The sequence below is a fragment of the Dryas octopetala genome, chromosome 3 (genome assembly GCF_963921425.1).
Source record: "Dryas octopetala chromosome 3, drDryOcto1.1, whole genome shotgun sequence".
NCBI classification, from domain to species: Eukaryota; Viridiplantae; Streptophyta; class Magnoliopsida; order Rosales; family Rosaceae; genus Dryas; species Dryas octopetala.
This window is the reverse complement of record NC_141368.1, coordinates 18284810-18307181: the sequence shown is the minus strand read 5'-3', so window position 1 is coordinate 18307181 and position 22372 is coordinate 18284810. Positions and strand designations below refer to the sequence as shown.

The 22372-nt window shown below is 36.3% G+C and overlaps 2 protein-coding genes across 2 annotated transcripts; both read left to right on the top strand.

Moving 5' to 3' along the window:
- Nucleotides 1-6604, top strand: LOC147291526 (TMV resistance protein N-like). Its single transcript, XM_086235963.1, has 6 exons — nucleotides 1-948; nucleotides 1117-1392; nucleotides 1478-2239; nucleotides 2309-2401; nucleotides 2513-2712; nucleotides 6397-6604. Exons 1-6 carry the CDS (start codon nucleotides 1-3, stop codon nucleotides 6602-6604), a joined length of 2487 nt encoding a protein of 828 aa, XP_086092089.1.
- Nucleotides 6605-10772: 4168 nt separating this feature from the next.
- LOC147291525 (TMV resistance protein N-like) lies at nucleotides 10773-17092 on the top strand. Its single transcript, XM_086237008.1, has 6 exons — nucleotides 10773-11341; nucleotides 11944-13045; nucleotides 13218-13493; nucleotides 13616-14527; nucleotides 14644-15482; nucleotides 16129-17092. Exons 1-5 carry the CDS (start codon nucleotides 10821-10823, stop codon nucleotides 15349-15351), a joined length of 3519 nt encoding a protein of 1172 aa, XP_086093134.1. The 5' UTR covers nucleotides 10773-10820; the 3' UTR covers nucleotides 15352-15482; nucleotides 16129-17092.
- The last annotated feature ends 5280 nt before the right edge of the window (nucleotides 17093-22372 follow it).

The following is a 22372-nucleotide window of genomic DNA, read 5'->3' as shown; positions in this document are numbered from 1 at the left end:
ATGGTTGGGATATGGGGGACACCTGGAATAGGCAAGACAACAATTGCTAAAACAATTTATAATTCAATTGCCCATCAGTTTGAAGGCAGTTGTTTTTTAGCAAATGTTAGAGAAAATTCAATGCCACATGGAGGCTTAACCCAACTACAAGAGACTCTTCTTTATGAAATTCTAGGAGGCATAAACTTGAAAGTGGTCACCATGGATAAAGGTATTAGTGTTATAAGGCAACGACTAAACCATAAAAAGGTTCTCTTAATTCTTGATGACGTGAATCAATTAGACCAGCTAAATTATTTAGCAGGAGCTATTGATTGGTTTGGAGAGGGCAGCAGAGTTATCATAACGACAAGAGATTCGAGATTGCTAACTTGTCATGAAATTAAGTTAGTATACAAGGTCAAGAAATTAGATGACCAACAAGCTCTTGAGCTTTTTAGTATGATTGCCTTCGAAAGAAACAAACCCCCATATGATTATTTGGAGCTTGCAAAATGTGCAATAGCCTATGCTCAGCATCTTCCATTAGCTTTGACACTTTTGGGTTCTCATCTACGCAATGAAAGCATAGATCGTTGGCAAGCAACATTGGATCATTACGAAGAAGGTCCTTATCAAGATATTCAAAAGATACTCAGAATAAGTTATGATGCATTGACATATCGTGTGCAACAAGTTTTCCTTGACATTGCATGTTTCTTCAAGGGTGAAGATGAGAACTATGTGATACAAGTACTGAGAAGTCACAACCTCAAGTTCCCTAAGGAGTGCATTCAAACACTCGTACAAAATGCCCTCATAACAATTGAACAAAATAGGATTTTGATGCATGACTTACTAGAACAAATGGGTAAGGATATTGTTTACGAAGAATCTCCCACGGAGCCTGGGGAACGTAGTAGGTTGTGGTTTCATGGCGATGTGGAGCATGTTCTAATGGAAAATACAGTAAGTAAAATATTTGTTCTTATATTCAATTCGACATGAAAATCCTTATGTAACATGCATATAATTTGCTTATCAAAATCATGAAGAGAATTAAAAGCTTAGAGCAGTATTTACATTTTCATTTGACAAAGGACTTGGTTTGTTAATACCACTTCTTTTTCATACTAGGGATCAAAGAACGTTAAAGGCATTATGGTGAAGTTGCCCAAACCAGATGAGATACACTTGAATGCAAAAAGCTTCATAGGGATGAAAAATCTTGAATATTTTATAAACCGTAATGCATGCCTTTCTGGAGACGTTGATTATCTCCCCAACAAGTTGAGGTTGATTGATTGGGATGGATATCATTTACAATATTTGCCATCCAATTTTCATCCAAATGAACTTGTTGTGTTCAAAATGCATTGCAGCCAAATCACACAACTCGGGGTGGGATTTAAGGTACTTTAAATTATTTCCAACCGTTATCATTTTAAAGAGTTTTTTTTTCTTTAATATTTTTTTCCTTTTGTTTATTGTCTCCCAGAATTTGACAATGCTAACATCTCTAAATCTTAGAGCATGTTCATTCTTAACTAAAATCCCTGACTTGTCCGGAATCCCAAACATTGAGTACTTGGATCTAAGGGGTTGTACAAGTTTGGTTGAGGTTGATGATTCTATTGGATTCCTAGATAAACTTATTAGATTGAATTTGGCGGGATGCTCTAACCTTACGGTAATTCCAACAAGAATTAGCTTGAAATCGCTGAGAAGCTTTATTCTTACAGACTGTATAAGGCTTGAGACTTTGCCAGAAATGGACAAGATGGAATTCCTAGAGCATTTGGAACTTGACTGCTGCGGTATAAGAGATTTGCCTTCATCAATTGCATATCTCACGGGGCTTAAAAGATTAAGCGCAAGAGACTGTGAGAACCTTACAAATATATCATTGAGCAGATTTGGAAATAATAAAGTGAACTTGGAAGGTTCATCGAGTGGCAAATCACTATCGCTTCCAACAAACTCAAGCATTTCACGCCCCAATGCTTGGTACCTCATTGGAGCCACATTGTTGGTTCCAAAGCTAAGATATTTCACACAATATAGCAATTTATCAGAAATTGATTACATTATGCGTCTTCAAGGTTTGTCCACATTGACATCACTTGATCTAACAGGAAACAATTTTGTTAGTCTTCCTGTAGACATTAGCAAATTTGTCAATTTGGACAGCCTTTTCTTGAATGATTGCAATAGGCTTCAAGAAATTCCACAGCTTCCACCAAAAGCAAGACATGTTATGGTAGCTAATTGCAAGGCATTGGAAAAGTTTCCAAAACTGTCAAGCCTATTTGAATGTAATGAATCATAGGGGATTGAGTGGATCTCCTTGGCTAATTGCAATAGAGTATGTGCGAATTATGGTTGTGATGTGGCAAAGATGGAAAAACTTTTACTGAATCAGGTTCTCTGTCTCTGTCTCTCGATCTCTTTCTCTATCTCTATCTCTCTCTATATGTATACATTATATATGATGGTTAATTATGATGATGATTGTTGTAGCTATATATTGCAGGTATCTTCTCCATTTGAAATTAAACTTCCTGGCAATGAAGTTCCAAACTGGTTCAGTTGTCGTAAGAATCTCAATTTTATACATCTTTTATCAAAGGGCTTTAAGGAGGTTAATATTTGTGAACTTTCTATTGAAATTCCTCAAGATTTAGAGTGGCAGAAGTCAGGATTGGCTGTGTGTGTTGCTTATGAAATATTCAGGCAAAGTAATATTAATAATAACGTGGTTTTTGATTTTGGAGTCAAAATACGCATAAATGGAAAAGGAACAAGTACAGTCTGGGCGTGCATGGCCTTGTCAAATAGATCCAGAGTCAACTCATGTGTGGCTCAAGTATATTCCACTATACAATAAACCCGATGAGGAAGGTGGAGTGTTATATATGTGTCAAGTTGCATTTTACGTTAGTTCTTACTCACGGTCTGTGTTGGTCAAAAGCTGCGGGGTCCACCTAGTATGCAACCAAGTTCAAGTTGGTGACGTCCTTGATGGTATCCATCAAGAGCAATATCGTCTTTCCTTGTCTCGAAAAGGGAAGCATATTGAAGATCAACAACCATCCACTGATCTCACAATGATATGATTCAGGGTGTTGCATATTAGTTTTGTTTTCTTTTTATATTGGGGATGGCATGTGCAATTACTGTATTTGTAGTGTTGTAGAGAATCTATATATTATCAATTGGTTCCTCATCAGTACAGCAATACTCACTCCCATTGTCTTCATTGGTATACGTTGGTGTTTCATCAAATGTGGGCACTGATGGTAATGTTTTAAAACTTAAATAACACGGCATTTTGTTGTGATCATATATCTACTTTTATGCTTAAATGTTATCAATATTTTGCTATATATGCATCTCTGTATATGTTATGCAATTCTTATATTCAAATAGTATGTTCAGTGTATGAAGTTCTTTCGTTTAGATTTTTGGGAAAATTTATTAAAGGAAAAATTCGAACAAAAAGACTTCACATTACCACCCATTCGTAGTTGAAGATGCGACATTCAAAGTGTTTCAATTAAGGACTTCATTTTCACTTATGGTTCAATCAAGGACTTTCCGTCTACAATGTTATAACATGTGTTAAATATTGATAACTATATGATACAATATGGTTGCCCTATTACTGAATTGAGTTATAGTTATTGTTTGATTGTTCATTGCTGCTGCTCCCAAAAATATACCTTATAACGTTTGCTCTAATGTATTTGATGTATTGAATGTTGGCTGTCATCCTTATTTATTTTGTCCTCATAACCAGACCCACGTATATGCATGGTAGCCTCACACCACATTTTTTTGTTTCTCTCAATCCCACCCAATCGTCCAACAGTAGTTGATGAAATTACTGTAATACCCAAAGTCTATCTCTGGAAAATTAGTATCTTCAGTTCTTGCGTGATGCTGGCCTTTTGCTTTTTGGATAAGAATCGACTGCAACTGATGCTTTATAATAGTTCGGAAATTAATGTGATCATACTGGTGTATTTACAATGATCTCACTACTCAATATTCATTTATATGATTCCAAGAAAGGTTTATAGATATTTTCGAAGCAGATATATATATATATATATATATATGAGTCCGTTAATTACAAGATACTGACAACATTTAACCAAAAGCACCCAGACAAAAATAATTACTCAAAGCTCATTTTCTACTTACTTAAACTGAAATGTGAACCAAAACTGCTTAAGAAAACTGAAACTACATAATAAAATTGAAAGGCTTTTTTACTCAAATACCACCTGAACTATAGAGGGTGTGCTCAAATACCACCCAAACTTTTTTTCTTGCCAATTTACCACCTGAACTTTCACATATTGGCCAATCTACCACCTACCGTCACTTTAGTTAAATTTTCTGTTTATTTTAAGGGTATTTTCGTCATTTATATAAAAAAAGCATTTTAAATATTAAAAAAAAAATCTAATTAAACCCCCTAAACAAAAGGGTATTTCCATTTTCTATTTTTAAGTTTTTAAGTTTTTTTATAATTATATTTTAAAAAAAGTTTTTAAAATAATAATATTTTTTTATTGTTTTCATGGACAAAATGGGAAGTTTGGAAAATTTTTTGATGATTTAACAGAAAAATGGATGTTAGGTGGCAAATTAGCACATATTGATAATTTCAGGTGGTAAATTGGCAAGAAAAAAAGTTTGGGTGGTATTTAAGCACACCCCCTGTAGTTCAGGTGGTATTTGGGTAAAAAAGCCAAATTGAAACTGCATCAAAATAATAACCAAATCTCAGTCAATTTAAAATCAAAATAATCCAAAACTATTTTGGCAAATGAACCTCAGCTTCTTGGAGAATGAACCTCACCATCTATTGGATCTGCTTGGAGCTAGACATCGGCGTTGTTCATTTTCGATGATCTAGGAATCGAATCAGAGAAGATCCAATGAACCTCACGATCTGCTGGATCTGCTTGGAGCTAGACATCGACGTCGTTCATTTTCGTTGAACTCGGAATTGAATCAGATAAGATAGATGACTCTCTGTGACTCTGTTGGGTGATGACTCTCTGTGACTCTGTTGGGTGGACGATCGGAGGCCAATCTTGAGCTTAGGACAACAAGAGGAAGAACATGGAAGGGGTATGGTGCCTCGTCGACACCACTGGAAATGATAGATCGCCATCGAGCTCGACTCTGCCTAGGTTCTCTGCGTCACTATTGTCGTGTTCTCTGCGCAATCAGAGGCTGGGAAGGGAGAAGGAAGAGAGAGGAAGGGGATGGGACCCACACCACCCACTATTCTTGCCGGACGGCAAGAGTCCGATCTTCAGAGACATCGCGGGGAGAGAGAGAGAGAGAGAGAGAGAGAGAGAGAGAGAGAGAGAGAGAGAGAGAGAGAGAGAGAAGAAAGAGAAATACCAAAATTAAATAAGAAATAAATGGCAATTGACAAAATTTCAAAAACAAGCCAGCTGGCACCCACTCCTACAATGTAACCTGACAGTTACCTTATTATTACATCTAATTAATTGGTGCACTAGAGATTAAATAAGATGCATAACATGCATCTTATAGTAATTAATTCTATATATAAATTAAATGAATTTAAGCATCTATCCCAAAACCAATTAACTGGCTATGGGAGGAGTAGTCAAAACCCTTATAACCCACTAGGCAAGGTTAATTTTTTCAATGTAGGACAACATTCCACATTCTCATACGCCTCTGCACGTATGGCGTTACTTTAAGCCAAACATGTGGATAACTCATATTGGGTGACATGAAGCATGTGTGGCCACTTAGCATAACACATGTGAGTGAACCTGCTCTGATACCATAAAGAAATCTAAGTATTCATCCTAAAACCACTTAGCAATAGGTGTAGTCCAAGACCCTTATAAGCCACTATGCAAAATTATACTTTTTCCAATATGAGACAATATTCCACATTCTTACACGCTCCGCATGTATGGCTTCACTTTAAGCCAAATACGTGGAAAATACTCCACATAAATGTAGGACTAGGACTTAGACTCTCAAAAACCTTATTATAACACATCACCTTAATATCAATATGTAGTTGATGGGGTAGCCCAATTGGAATGGCCATATAATTTGCCCCTCTGCACCAAAATTCGATTTCCCTTTCCCCTTCCCTGGACTTTAATATCAGCTTTAATAATCTCTTGGATATCCAAGAAAGACTGTAGATATCCAAGCATGACTCTTTGACTCAAGAGAGACAAAGTCACCTCATGTGTGGCTCAAGTATATTCCACTATACAATAAACACAAGCATAATCCCGCTGAGGTCGATGGAGTGTTATATATGTGTCAAGTTGCATTTTACCTTAATTTGAGGACCTCACGGTCTGTGTTGGTTAAAAGCTGCGGGGTCCACCTAATATGCAGCCAAGTTCAAGTTGGTGACGTCATGGATGCAGCCAATGAGCAAGAGCAGAAGCCACAAGAGAAGAGGCCTCCTGGATCCTCAGTTGCAGTCATGGCAGATGATGATGATGATACGAACGACGTCGTTGATCCTCTTGATCAAGAGCAATGTCTTTCCTTGTCTCTGGAACCAACCAATCCTCGAAAGCGAAAGCATGTTGAGGACTAACAACCATTCACGGATCACACAATGATATGATATGATTAATTAGGATGCTCCATACTCACTCCCATTGTCTTCCATGGTGTACGTGAGGTAGCTCAAGAGGAGTTGTACATCTTCATACTATAATTGCAGAGGTACGTGGTGTTTGATAAAATGTCGGAGCTGATGGATCAGTTAGTGGTAGTGCGTTTGGAATTCTGATTGAATAATGATATGGCATTTTGTGTTCATGATATGGCATCTCTGTATATATATGTTCTAGAAGGCCTTCCTCAATTAAACTTCTCCTAATTCTACTGGGTTGTGATTGTCGTTCTGTTTGCTTGATATGCTGGTGCACCTCTTTGGCTTTCCTGTTAATTAATGTGTCTTAATTTCCATTTTGTATTCTATTTGTATTAAACATACCAGCAATTGAATTTAGTAATTATTAGGGTACTAAATTACTAACTAAATTTGAATGCATGAATTCTAGTTGTTTCTTTGCTGATCACTAGTTGTAAATTAGAAAGGTTATATGTTGGGATAAAAGAGCTGATGCAATATGTTATCTGAGGAGGGAAAGAGTCATGCATGAGGAGGGAACTCCAACATTATATTCATCTTTAGTGTGATTCTGTTTATGAATCTTGGACTGTGATTTTGTTTATGCAAATCATATGTTTTATCTTGCATATATTGGGATATAGTTATTTGATTACACAAAGGGTGATATATGTAGTTATTTGAACATTGGGGATATATTTGATTACTTAGTATTTATCTTTATTTTCAACCCTGTTTTAGTATATAAAAGTATTGTTTTGCTAAAAATTATTGAAAAATTTTAGAATAAGATTTAAAATCAAATTAATCTAATGGAGTAATACTATGATATACGATCAGAAATGTTTTCTTACTAGAATGTAAGTTTGAACCAATGATTATATTAACTCTTAACTGAAGGTTTAGCAAGCCACTCGTGATTGACTTAATGGATTATTAATTAGTCTGGCCACCTAATAATTACTTAGTTTCTGATTATTTCATTTTGACTATTTGGTCCAGTGGATGACATCCAATCTTCCTTTTTTGGAATATGTCTTTGAGTTCAAAACTCATAAATGCCAGTTAAATAATCCAAAAAACAAAAGTTGCGGACTATACATGTAGGGGAAGGTTTAGTTTATAGGACTTCAATCAAGCATAAATTTCAAGGTTTTATTACTTTTTTTTGTTAGTCTTATTCAACCCCTCTAGGACAATCAGATGTAAAAAGGTAGCTTTATCTTTTGTTTGCCTAGAAAAATTCTCTGTCCTTATATATATATATAAATAATTTTTTTAACAAATATGGCAAAATATTGATATGCTTTTAATTGGTAGGTATGAATCTAAATTTATTACCGACATCGTTGAGGAGATCTCAAACAAAGTACTAAACCACACATATTTGAATGTTCCCAAGTACCTCGTTGGTATACAGTCTTGTGTACAAGATGTGGATCAGCTTTTAGGTGTTAGAGGAAATGGTTGTTGCATGGTCGTTGCTAAAACTCTTTATAGATCAATTTCCCCTAAGTTTGAAGGTAGTTGTTTTTTAGCAAATGTTAGAGAAAATTCAATGCCACATGGAGGCTTAATCCAACTACAAGAGACTCTTCTTTGTGAGATTCTAGGAGGCATAAACCTGAATTTGGTCACTGTCAATAAAGGAATCAGTGTTATAAGGCAACGATTGAGCCATAAAAAGGTGTCCTCTTAATTCTTGATGACGAGAACCAATTGGACCAGTTGAACAACTTAGCCGGAGCTGCTGATTGGTTTGGTGAGGGCAGCAGAGTTATCATAACGACAAAAAATAGGGGATTGCTAACTCATCATGGAATTGAGTTAATATACGAGGTCATGGTCTGTCTTCTTTAAAAGCTGCGGGGTCCACCTAATATGCAACCAAGTTCAAGTTGGTGACGCCATGGATGCAGCCAATGAGCAAGAGCAGAAGCCACAAGAGAAGAGGCCTCCTGGATCCTCAGTTGTACTCATGGAAGTAGATGATATTGATACCAACGATGCGAAGTGTTGGCATACAAGCAATTCACTTTAGTAATTCATTGCACTAAATTGTATGTTTACTATGAACCATTTGCATTAGCATACCTAATTAAATGTGAATATAGACTTCCAGTTGTTGCTTTGCTGATCACTTGTGTAGATTACAATGGTTGTATTCATCTTAAACTGTGATGCTGTTTATGCATCTTGAACTTTGTATTCATCTTTAAATGTGATTTTGTTTATGCAAACCATATGGCTTTATCCCAAGAGGACAAAGATGGTCTCTAACTTCAATGTTCAAATTTATCAATATTTAATTTTGCTATGCATCTCTGTATAGAATTATTATATTTGAACAGCTGGTACAGCCCCACATGGCCTTCCTCAATTAAACTTCTCCTGGTTCTACTGGCCGGGGTTGTGTTTGGCGTTTTGTTTTCTTGATATGCTGCTGCACCTCTTTCTCTTTCCTGTTAATTTAATGTGTCTTATTTTTCATTTTGTTTCTATTTGTATTAAACATACCAACAATTAAATTTAGTAATTATTAGGGTACTAAATTATTAATTAAATGTGAATGCATGACTTCTAGTTGTTGCTTTGCGATCCCTAATTGTAAATTAGAAAGGTTAGATTCATCTTGAGTGTGATTCTGTTTATGCATCTTGAACTGTGATTTTGTTTATGCAAATCATATAGTTATTTGATTACACAAAGGGTGATATACATATAGTTATTTGAACATTGGGGATATATATTGTTCTTTCTGCTACCCACTTTTATCTTTCTTTCTTATGTAGTGACTTATCCTCGGCCTTAGAAATGCACCCTCACAACTACAAGATGACCTAGGGTCTCAGATCAACACACTACTGGTCTTCAGCACAGTATCAAACACTCACCTGAGGGTCCTTCCTCTGCCTCTTATGAAGGTATTGCTAGTGATGGAGGTGCTGCTGGTGCTGCAAGTAGTGCAGACAATGTTGCCAATGCTCCTACTGCCCAAGCCACTCTGACTAATGCTGATACTGTTGATCATGGATTTAGGGGAAGCTCATAGATTTCGGCCATTGTTTTTGTTAGTCTCTCTGTCTTTGTTTTTGTTCTCCTTTGTCATTACCTGCCAAAAAGGGAGAGAAATGGTTCATGATATGCTCTGACTTGGTGATCTGTATCTGTTATTTTGTTTTTCCTTTTTGGAATATGCTTTGGTCATGGATTGTCTTGATGCTATTGTTTATTCTATGAATGTGAGTCTGTTGTTTCTGTTGTTTATTCTATGCAATCCCATGCTTCTATTGTGCATGTTAATGCTTAACTCACTCACATCTCTTTCTCGGCTCAGAGTCAGAATTATTACATGCTCGATCCATAGATCATTCACTTCTATGAGTTCTATCAATGGACTCTTTACTCCAATGACTTACATAATTACATATTTACTGTTTTACCTTCCCTTTGTCTGAGATAAAATAAATCCTTATTAATTGCCCATGCATTTTCTCATTTCAGTCCCATTCTAATCACACACTTCGCACATGTGAGCTAGCTGTATACAGGCTGTCACATTTTTCTCTAAAGCGAGTTGTCCATATGGTTTTTCTCTCTCTTTTACCAACCGTAATAATAGTCATGAGGTGCTGGTAAATTGAAGACCACTCGATGTGGAACAATGGCCCCATCATGAAAGAAAGCACGTCAGAAAGAAAAAGACATCGATCACTCGTAGTGGAATATCGGCCCCATCATGAAGTTCCTCACCTTTAACTTTTTCTCATTCACATTTATGAGTGAATAAACATACAAAGCACGAGCCTGGCCTTATTAATAAAGAAAACTCTTCCAAGTAAAATTAAATAAAGTACATACAGACAACAAATTCAGATTACAAAATCTGTGAATATGGGATACAGACAACAAAGTCACTCTTACCAAACAAATTCATGTGCTGGTCATAAGGAAAACGCTCCACCATATATAAAAGAAATATAAAAGCACGTCAGAAAGAAAAAGACATATCACTGTGGATCGAAGACTTGATGAAGTGTTGCACCGAAAGTTCCTCACCTTTAACTTCTTCTCATTCACATTTATGAGTGAATAAACATACAAAGCAAGAGCCTGGTCTGATATATACCATCTCTTTGAGGCTATCTGCAGGTCTGTGATATAAACAAACAAAATGGCTCTTATCACCAAACAAGGACTCTCCAACTCTTCCTCTTCTTCTTCTTCTTTCACTCACTCATGGACTCGCGATGTCTTTTTGAGTTTTAGAGGTGAGGATACACGCACAAATTTTATAGATCATTTGTACAACGCTTTAATCCGCAAGGGAATTACCACCTTCATTGATAATGAGCTTACAAGAGGGGAGAAAATATCAGCCGCACTTCTCCAAGCAATTGAAGAGTCGACGATTTCTATTGTCGTATTCTCTGAACACTATGCATCATCGAGGTGGTGCTTGGATGAACTTGTTCACATCCTTCAATGCAAAGAATCCAAGCAACAAATGGTTAGGCCAGTTTTTTACAAGGTGGATCCCTCCCATGTACGAAATCAAACCAAAACAAGTAGTTTTGGTGACGCATTTGCTGCTCATGAATGCAAATACAAAGACAACACGGAGAAGGTGCTCAAATGGAAAGCAGCTGTTACAGAAGCAGCAAGTTTGTCTGGATGGTGTTTCAAGGAGGGGGAGTATATTTCTAACCACTATACTGCATCATCTTATCTTTCTTTAATTTCATGCCTTTCTTTTTCCTTACATAAAAACAATGGTTGGCTAAAACTTGAAAAATTGTAGTATAAAATTCAAAATCATACTAATCTAGCTCTCCACAAGCGTAATAATATTCATCTAAACACACACTGCAGGTTTAGCTGTCCATAATTGACTTAATGAACTATTAATTAGACTAACCACGTAATAACTTCTTAATTTTTATTTCTTATATTTTGATAAGTTTAACTTAACCAAGTTGTAAATCATATATGTAGGGGAAGTATACAATATTAGTTTATCGGACTTCAAATAAAGCATAAATTTTCAGGTTTACTTACTTATTTGTTTTTGTCTAATCCTATTCATCCCATTTTACAACAATCAGACATAACAAGGTAGCTTTATTTTTTTTTTCTTTTTGGCTGCCTTTTGAGACTTTTGAGCCTCTATAAGAAGATAGCTTTATTTTTTTTATTAATCCAGTAACATTCTCTCTATTTTCGTATATAGCTTCTTGTTTAACTACTATAGCAAAATTTTGATTCACTAAATATATCATGTTTTTTTTTACTGGTAGGTATGAATCTAAATTTATCAATGACATTGTTGAGGAGATCTCAATCAAACTACTAAACCGGACATATTTGAATGTTCCTGAGTACCTCGTTGGTATACAGTCTTGTGTACAAGATGTGGATGAGCTTCTAGGTGTTGGAGGAAATGGTTGTTCCATGGTTGGGATATGGGGGACAGCCGGAATAGGCAAGACAACGATTGCTAAATCTGTTTATAATTCAATTGCCCATAAGTTTGAAAGTAGTTGTTTTTTAGGAGATGTTGGAGAAAATTCAATGGAACATGGAGGCTTAACCCAACTACAAGAGACTCTTCTTGGGGAGATTCTAGGGGGCAAAAGTTGGAAAGTTGTAACTGTTGATAAAGGAATCAATGTTATAAGACAACGACTGAGCCATAAAAAGGTTCTCTTAATTCTTGATGCCGTGAATCAATTGGACCAGTTAAACAACTTAGCCGGAGATGCTGATTGGTTTGGCGAGGGCAGCAGAATTATCATAACGACAAAAAATAGGGGATTGCTAACACGTCATGGAATTGAGTTAATATACGAGGTCAAGAAATTAGATGACCAAAAAGCTCTTGAGCTTTTCAGTATGATTGTCTTCAAAAGAAACGAACCTCCATATGATTATTTGGAGCTTGCAAGACGTGCAATAGCCTATGCTCAACATCTTCCACTAGCTCTGACACTTTTGGGTTCTCATCTGCGTAATGAAAGCATAGATCATTGGAAAGCTACATTGGAATGTTATGAAGCAGATCCTTATCCCGATATACAAAAGATACTCAGAATAAGTTATGACGCATTGACATATCGTGTGCAACAAGTTTTCCTTGACATTGCATGTTTCTTCAAGGGTGAAGATAAGGACTATGTGATACAAGTACTAAGAAGTCACAACCTCAAGTTCCCAGAAGAGTGCATTAAAACACTCGTACAAAACGCCCTCATAACAATTGAACACAATAGGATTTTGATGCATGACTTGCTAAAACAAATGGGTAAGGATATAGTTTATGAAGAATCTCCCATCGAGCCTGGGGAACGCAGCAGGTTGTGGTTTCATGATGATGTGAAGCATGTTCTAACTGAAAATACGGTAAGTAGAATATCTATCATTATATTCAATTCAACAATAAATACCTTATGTAACAAATAATTGTTTTTTCTCAAAATCATGAAGAGAATTAGAGGGTTGAGATCAGTACTTACATGCATTTTTCATTTGACAAATGACTTTGTTTGTTAATACTACTGCTTTTTCAAACTAGGGAACCACAAAAATTAAAGGCATCGTGGTAAATCTACCCAAAGGAGATGAGATACACTTGAATACAAAAAGCTTCTCACAAATGAAAAATCTTGAATTTTTTATAAAACGGAATGCACGCCTTTCTGGAGACATTGATTATCTCCCGAACAAGTTGAGGTTAATTGATTGGGATGAATATCATTTACAATATTTGCCATCCAATTTTCGTCCAAAGGAACTTGTTGTGTTCAAAATGCCTCGCAGTCGAATCACACAACTCGGGGAAGGACTGAAGGTACTTTAAATTATTTCCAACCGTTATCATTTTAAAGAGTTTTTTTCAATGAAGTTTTTCTGTAATTGTTTTTGAAAGAAGTTGATTATTTGATTCTTTTCCTTTTGTTTATTGTCTCACAGAATTTGAAAATGCTAACATCTCTAGATCTTAGAGACTGTTCATTCTTAACAAGAATCCCTGACTTGTCCGGAATCCCAAACATAGAGTACTTGAATCTAAGGGGTTGTACAAGTTTGGTTGAGGTTGATGATTCTGTTGGATTCCTTGATAAACTTAGTGAATTGTATTTGATGGGATGCTCCAACCTTACAGTATTTCCAACAAGAATTAGGTTGAAATCGCTGAGAAACTTTATTCTTACAGATTGTATAAGGCTTGAGACTTTCCCAGAAATGGACAAGATGGAATCCATAAGGAATTTTGAACTTGAGCGCTGCGGTATGAGAGAATTGCCTTCATCAATTGCATGTCTCACAGGGCTTGAAAGGTTATGGGCACTTGGCTGTGAGAACCTTACAAATATATCATTGAGCAGATTTGGAAATAATAAAGTGAACTTTGAAGGTTCATCGAGTGCCAGATCACTAACGCTTCCAACAAACTCTAGCATTTCACATGACAATTGTAACCCATTGGTATTTCCCAAGCTACAAACTTTGGGTATCGGAGGGTGTAATTTATCAGAAAGTGATTTCCTTGCGAGTCTTGATTGTTTGTCCACATTGACATCACTTAATCTGTCAGGAAACAATTTTGTTAGTCTTCCTGTAGGCATTAGCAAATTTGTCAAATTACGCAGCCTTTGCTTGTATGATTGCAAGAGGCTTCTAGAAATTCCACAGCTTCCCCCAAAATTAAGAGAGGTGTGGGTAGATAATTGCAAGGCATTGGAAAATTTTCCCAAACTGTCAAGCCTATTTGAACATAATGAATCACAGGGCCTTGAGCGGATCTCCTTGACTAATTGTAACAGAGTATGTGCGAATCATGGCTGTGATGTGGCAATGATGGAAAAACTTTTACTGAATCAGGTTCTCTCTCTGTCTCTCTGTCTCTTTCTCTGTCTCTATCTCTATCTCAAACTATATATATATACATTATATATATGGTTAATTATGATCATGATCGTTGAAGCTATATATTGCAGGTATCTTCTCAGAACTCTTTTCAAATTACACTTCCTGGCAATGAAGTTCCAAACTGGTTCAGCTGTCGTAAGAATCTAAATTTTATAAATGAACCTCCTACTCCTACTGAAATTATTACTCTTTCACCCAAGCACTTTGATATTTGTGAACTTTCTATTGAAATTCCTCGATATTTAGAGTGGGAGAAGTCAGGATTGGCTGTGTGTGTTGCTTATGAAATATTCAAGCAAAGTAATATTAATCATAAAGAGGTTTTGGCATTTGGAGTCAAAATTAGCATCAATGGAGAAAAAAGGTATAATACGCCGATTCGGATTTATCCAAGAGAGACAAAGTCAACTCATGTGTGGCTCAAGTATATTCCACTATACAATAAACACAAGCATAATCCCGCTGAAGTCGATGGAGTGTTATATATGTGTCAAGTTGCATTTTTCCTTAATTTAAGGAGCTCACGGTCTGTGTTGGTTAAAAGCTGCGGGGTCCACCTAATATGCAACCAAGTTCAAGTTGGTGACGTTATGGATGCAGCCAATGAACAAAACCAGAAGCCACAAGAGAAGAGGCCTCCTGGATCCTCGGTTGCAGTCATGGCAGATGATGATGATGATACGAACGACGTCGTTGATCCTCTTGATCAAGAGCAATGTCTTTCCTTGTCTCTGGAACCAACCAATCCTCGAAAGCGAAAGCATGTTGAGGACTAACAACCATCCACGGATCACACAATGATATGATATGATTAATTAGGATGCTCCATACTCACTCCCATTGTCTTCCATGGTGGACGTGAGGTAGCTCAAGAGGAGTTGTACATCTTCAGACTATAATTGCAGAGGTACGTGGTGTTTGATAAAATGTCGGAGCTGATGGATCAGTTAGTGGTAGTGCGTTTGGAATTCTGATTGAATAATGATATGGCATTTTGTGTTCATGATATGGCATCTCTGTATATGATCTAGAAGGCCTTCCTCAATTAAACTTCGCCTAATTCTACTGGGTTGTGTTTGTTCTGTTTGCTTGATATGCTGGTGCACCTCTTTGGCTTCTCTGTTAATTAATGTGTCTTAATTTTCATTTTGTATTCTATTTGTATTAAACATACCAACAATTGAATTTAGTAATTATTAGGGTACTAAATTACTAACTAAATTTGAATGCATGACTTCTAGTTGTTTCTTTGCTGATCACTAGTTGTAAATTAGAAAGGTTATATGTTGGGATAAAAGAGCTGATGCAATATGTTATCTGAGGAGGGAAAGAGTCATGCATGAGGAGGGAACTCCAACATTATATTCATCTTTAGTGTGATTCTGTTTATGAATCTTGGACTGTGATTTTGTTTATGCAAATCATATGTTTTATCTTGGATATATTGGGATATAGTTATTTGGTTACACAAAGGGTGATATATGTAGTTATATGAACATTGGGGATATATTGTTTTTTCTGCTTCTCACTTCTATTTTTTTTTTCTTATTTAGTGACTGATCCTCGGCCTTAGAAATGCACCCTCACTACTACAATATGACCTAGGTCTCATATCAACACACTACTGGTCTTCAGCACTGCATCAAAGACTTGCCCGAGAGTCCTTCCTCTTGCTCAGGAAGTACTGCAAGTGAGAGTGCCTCTTATGAAGGTGTTTCTAGTGACGTGCCAATAAAGGTGCTGATGGAGGTGGAGGTTCTGCTGCAGGTGTTGCTAATGGTGTAAACTCTGCTAATGCTTGTGCTGCAAGTACTGCAGACAATGTTGCCAATGCTCCTGCTGCCCAAGCCACTCTGACGAATGCTGATTGGGCCACTTCTTCTGTCAAGACACCCTCTAGGGGGAGCTCATAGATTTCGTCCATTGTTTTTGTTAGTCTCTCTGCCCTTGTTTTTGTTCTCCTTTGTCATTCCCTGCTATGACTTGGTCTGTATCTTTTTTTTTTTTTTTTTTTTGGGATATGCTTTGGTCATGGATTATCTTGATGCTGTTGTTTATTCTATGAATGTGAATGAATGGTTCTGTACTTCTGTTGTTTCTGTTGTTTATTCTATGCAATCCCATGCTTGGATTGTGGTAATGCTTAACTCATTCACATCTCTTTTTCTGCTGTGATAACTAATTTGACAATATGGTTCTGTGAGTTTGGCTCTTTATGCAGGATTTGCTTATTTGTATTCTTAATATATTGCTTTAAGTTAGATGGGTTTTTATTCTTGTTGAGTCCATGTATTCTTTATCATGAGGTTTGTCTAAAGAATGTCAAAGGGGGAGAATGTAAACGTTGTGTACTTGTGTATTGGCAATTTCCCTAGACCAAAACGCTCTTTGTGTGTATCTTCTAGACATGGGTAGTTTACTGTTAGCCTATAATCAAAGATGTGATCCATTTTGATGACTCCAGATCAAATGCTCTCACCAAAGGTATAATGCATACATTTCATCCATACCAGTTCATTCATTTCTATCGATAGACCCTTTACTCCTCCGGCTTACGTAATTACATATTTACTGTATTACCCTCCTTTTGTTTAAGTGAAAATCCTTATTATTTACCTTTGCATTGCTTATTTGCCCCTTCGTAATCACACAATTGGCTAGTGTAAGCTAGTATCTTGGCTGTATATAGGCTGTCACATTTTTCTTTAAAATGCAACTTGTCTATATATATTGTTTTTTGGCACCTGGTTTTGGCTAGTACAGCTTGAAATTTTTGTGCGACTTTTAGCTGGTTTTACTCTCTGTTTTTCATGGAGATATTTTTTTGAAAATGCCATGTTTGCATTTTCATTGTCTGTATGTTGAACTATTCTCTTTATGCATTGTGTCCTGTGAATCCATTAAAGTAGAAAACATTTCCTATATTCTCATACTTCATTTTCATACTATTTTGCAATCCATACTCTGTTGTAATCAAGGAATAAAATTTCGGGTTTAGAGGAAATTTCGGCGAAAATTTTGAAGATTTTTAAATTTCGACAAAAATTAGACGGAAATGACGGAAATTGCTATCAAAATACAGAAGTTTTGAATGAAACTTTACCATATGTTTATTTATCATATTATCTACTCAATTGATAAAAAATATTGAAAAAACAAAATTATATAGTAGATTTCATGTGATATAAGATGAATATAATGCACGCTGGAGACAAATACTGTTAAATGAAATTAGTATAATGAATAAATGAAATTAGTATATTATTTATACTCTATAATATGTACACTAAATCCTATATATTTTATAATCTATATTCTATATTGTTTAGGATATGGTATATGATATTAAGATTTAGGCCCTTTAGGGTATTTTAAATTATTTTTTATATAGAAATATATTAGAGTTTACTAGTTTAGGGTTTAAAAACAACTAAACAAAACTCCAAAACGGCCAAACGAAACCCCAAACCATTTTTTTTTTTTTACAATTACCCAAAGGCCCCAAACAGCTAAACCCCAATCAACCCTAAACCTTTTATTTTTTTTTTTTCCTTTTTTTTCTTTTTTTCTTTTCTTTTTTTTTTTCTTCTTTTTCTTTCCTTTCTTTTCCCCCGAGGCTCCAGCAACTCCCCTGTTTTTTCTTCTTCAGTTCTTCTTCATCCTCTCTCTCTCTCTCTCTCTCTCTCTCTCTCTCTCTCTCTCTCTCTGTATCTCCTCCTGTCGTCCCCCTGCCGTCACCTCGATCTCCCTCGATCTCCCTCGGCTGCCGCCCTGCTGCCACCCCCTCTTTCTCCCTCGATCTCCCCCCTGCCGCCCCTGCCACCGCTCCATTTTTCTCCAAAAACCTAGCCTTCCAAAACCCAAAATCAGATCTCACTGCCGAAAATTTCTCCGAAATTTCGAGGATTTCGGCGAAATTATCCCAAAAATTTAACAGATATGGGTTTCGATTTCGACACCGGGTTTCGATTTCGACACCCCAAAAAATCGAAATTTCGCAGAAAATTTCGAAATTTAACACCTTGGTTGTAATGCATTCAAGACGTGGAAAAACTCGGATTGGAGAAGAATATGGCCCATGAGTTCCCTTTATTGAAACTATGTACGTTTCTATTTATTTTTGTTTTGAATTGGTCAAGGGCTCTTTTACCTTAGAAAATTATATAGTTACCTCATAGGGAGTTAGACGCACACACCCACAATTATATAAGAGAAACTTTTAGTTAAGGAACTCCAACTATATCTCATGTTTTTATTCAGGACATAAATTTCACTTTGTGTCAACTGATAATTAAAACTTTCATTTTGTATCAATTAAGGACTCTGTTTTTTTTTTTTTTTCAGTTTTTATCTCAATTTTGGCCCGACGTTGGACCTATTAAACCTCCACCAAATTTTAAAAAATTATACTGGGTTTAAAGATATGTATCTCCTCTTTACAACCATATAAAGATCACCCAACTCTAGATAATCGGACCTCTACAACTCCAGATAATCGGCCCCAAACTAGGATACCCGAAACTGTTCAATATTCCAGATATTTTCTTAGAGGTCCAATTGGACAGTGTCGGATACCTTACCCCGATTATCTGAAATTGTAGATATTCGATTTGAGTGATTTTTATACTGTTGTAAAGAGAAGGTGCATAGCTTTAAATCCAGTATAAGTTTTCTGAATTTGGTAGATGATTAATAGGTCCAATGTCGGACCAAAGTTGAGATAAAAATTGAAAAAACAAAGTCCTTAATTGACACAAAATGAAAGTTTCGGTCTTCAGTTGACACAAAGTGAAATTCATATCCTAAATAGAGACATGAGATATAGTTGAAATTCTTTAACTAAAATTTTCCTTATTATACGGTTGCTTTAGCTTTACTTACTTCAGTAGCATGTTTCTATGTTGGCCTAGCAAAATAAGATTAGGTTATTTTGGTAAATATATTAAGTCAACCCGAATCCTTGATAATTATAGGCTGCCACTTATAGTGATTTGAGTCTGTATCTTCTATATTCGATCATTCTAGTACGTGGTTTGAACTTGGTCCCACAGTATTTGGGATTCTATAATTTAATTATTTTCTGCGTCAACAAAACTTCTCCTGTGGTTGATTTCTGATTTTCCATTTAAGCACTTATATCTTGCCTTGAAGCTTTTAGTTAATTTGTGAGGTGTTTGTTAAATTTCCGAGTGCCTATTCAAACTTCTTCTTTCTAGGCACTAGTTGTTCTAAGTATTTATAGCTAGACTCCCCAAGTCATGCCTTGAGCTCCAATTTTTTTTTTTTAGCCATCTGTATTACTTACACGTATGGCAACATAATAATATGCTTAAATGCTTGGGATATGGAAGTAATTGGACCTTCCTCTCTTGTGGTTCTAAAAATTGTTACTAGAAGTTAATGTTCGATCTGCAGGAGGCTGTTACTCATTGAGCATCCTTGAAATGTGATACAGAAAAAGTTCCATTCACTATTGAATGTTTAATGAATAATGTTGATAACTACATGAAACAATAAGGTTGCCCTTTAATTGCTGGAGAAGTAAGGTGCTTGTGTTGGGGAACAACTGAATTGAGTTATAGTTATTGTTTGATTGTACCCAAAAATATCCCTTATAACGTTTGCTCTAATGTATTTGATGTATTGAATGTTGGTACGTATGGTAGCCTGTACACCAGATTTTTTTGTTTTTCTCGATCCCACCCAATCCTCCAACAGTAGTTGATGAAATTACTGCAACACCCAAAGTCTATCTCTGGAAAATTAGTATATTCTTGCGTGATGCTTTTTGCTTTTTGGACAAGAATCGACTGCAACTGATGCTTTATTATAGTTCGGAAATTAATGTGTTCATATTGTTGTTTGCACAATGATCTCACTACTCAATATTCATTTTGCATTTTGTTCAATATTAAATGAAGAAAGGTTTATAGATATTTTAGAAGTAGATATATATAAATGTAGGACCATGACTGTTAGACTCTCAAAAACCTTATTATAACACATCACCTTAATATCAACATGTAGTTGATGGGGTGGCCCAATTAGAATGGCCATAAAATTTGTCTCTCTGCACCCAAATTAGCACTACTGCAAAATCCTTCATCAGGCACACCCACCAAACCATGCCAATTGGTCTCAAAGGGCACAGTTTGCAGTGCCTATTGATCATCTAGTCACGGTTTGGGGAGTGGTGCGATTGGGAGGCGTATCCATTGCCACACTGTCACGGTTTACCTAACCGTGAGTCCATTTACACCGGGTCCCACCCCATTCGGCATTAGCATACTTCAGCCAAGCTCATATACTTGAGCCAAGCTTGAGCTGGCTTAAAGTGGCTTGGTGGACGATGAGACCACTCCAGTTAATGGTCTCATGGTTGTATAACCGTGAATCACAAAATAATATTAAAATATACCATACTGTGACATGAAAAACATGTACGATGAATTCATGTATTTTGAGTTAAATGACCTTTGCCTTTCACCTTCGGGTATCCGTGCCATACTTTCATTAAATGGAGAAAACTAATATATATACAATTGCTCATATACCCTTTCATATACAATAATATCAAATAATATATATACTTATACTAATGCTGTATGTATTGAACAATTAGTTATTAATAAACCATAATTTTAGCCATTAAAAAATTAAAAATTGCCACTTTAAGCCATGGATTCAACTTTCAGACATTTGCTTCACAATACTGATGAGTCTATAATTACATTAGTTTGTTCAACAAAATAACTTGCCTATTTACATCCAAAATATACCCAATCTAAGTTCACTGATATGATTCCAACCCCTTCCTTACAAGCAATTCACAATCTAACTGAAATGAAAGGGTTGGCATGCTCAAGGAATCAGCTGCCACATATCAATGCCAAAATAAAATTTTTACCCAACAGCTAAGCCAGTCAGTTCCTAAACCCATCATATCACTATGTTCTAGCCAGTCAGTTCCTACACCCATCATATCACTATGTTCTAGCAATATAATCTATACTTAAGTCCCCACCATCATTTTCACAAAAGGGGCTAGAATTCACCTGTCTAAACCAAAATGCTACCAACACTTATCCAAAATTTTTTGTACATACTTGGATCCAATCATGGGCTGCGAAACTCATCATTTGCTGTGTTCGCATTGTCCACGGCCATATCAGAGACATCGGAACCTATCATCAACATCGGATTGGCACCAACTGGTGGGGTTGCTTGAGCTTCTTTGGTGGCCGAAGCTTTTGACAACATCTGTATCAAAGCCTGCACATCCAGCCCTTGGAGTGCTTGTACCCCTGCACCTGAAATAGCAGCAACTAAAGGATTGTTCAAACGGGCTTCAAATTCAGCCATCTTGTTTCTAAAATATTCATCTCTCTCTCTTGCTTCTTGTTCCTTCCTAGCTGCATCAACTTTGATTCTTTCAACTTCTGCACGCGCTTCTTCTGCTGCTTGACGTGCTTCTTCTGCAGCAATTCGTTGGAGATCACATTGAGCTTGTAACACTTCGACTTGTCGTGACAATCCCCTTCTCTGTGTAACAATTCCAGGTACATCTTTCCATTCAACTCCAACACCGAAGCCGCGGACAGTATTGCGTTTTTCAGGCCCAAATTGCTCTGCATACAACTCATCACGAACATCAGGCGTAATTTCCCTTCCCTTCTCCTGCTCCCTCTGCTCAAGTGCAGTCAACTCATCCTGCATTAAAACAAAAAAGACAACACCACATGCTCAGTTTAGTAGTATTGACATGTGTATATACTATAATCTAATTACTAAGGCACT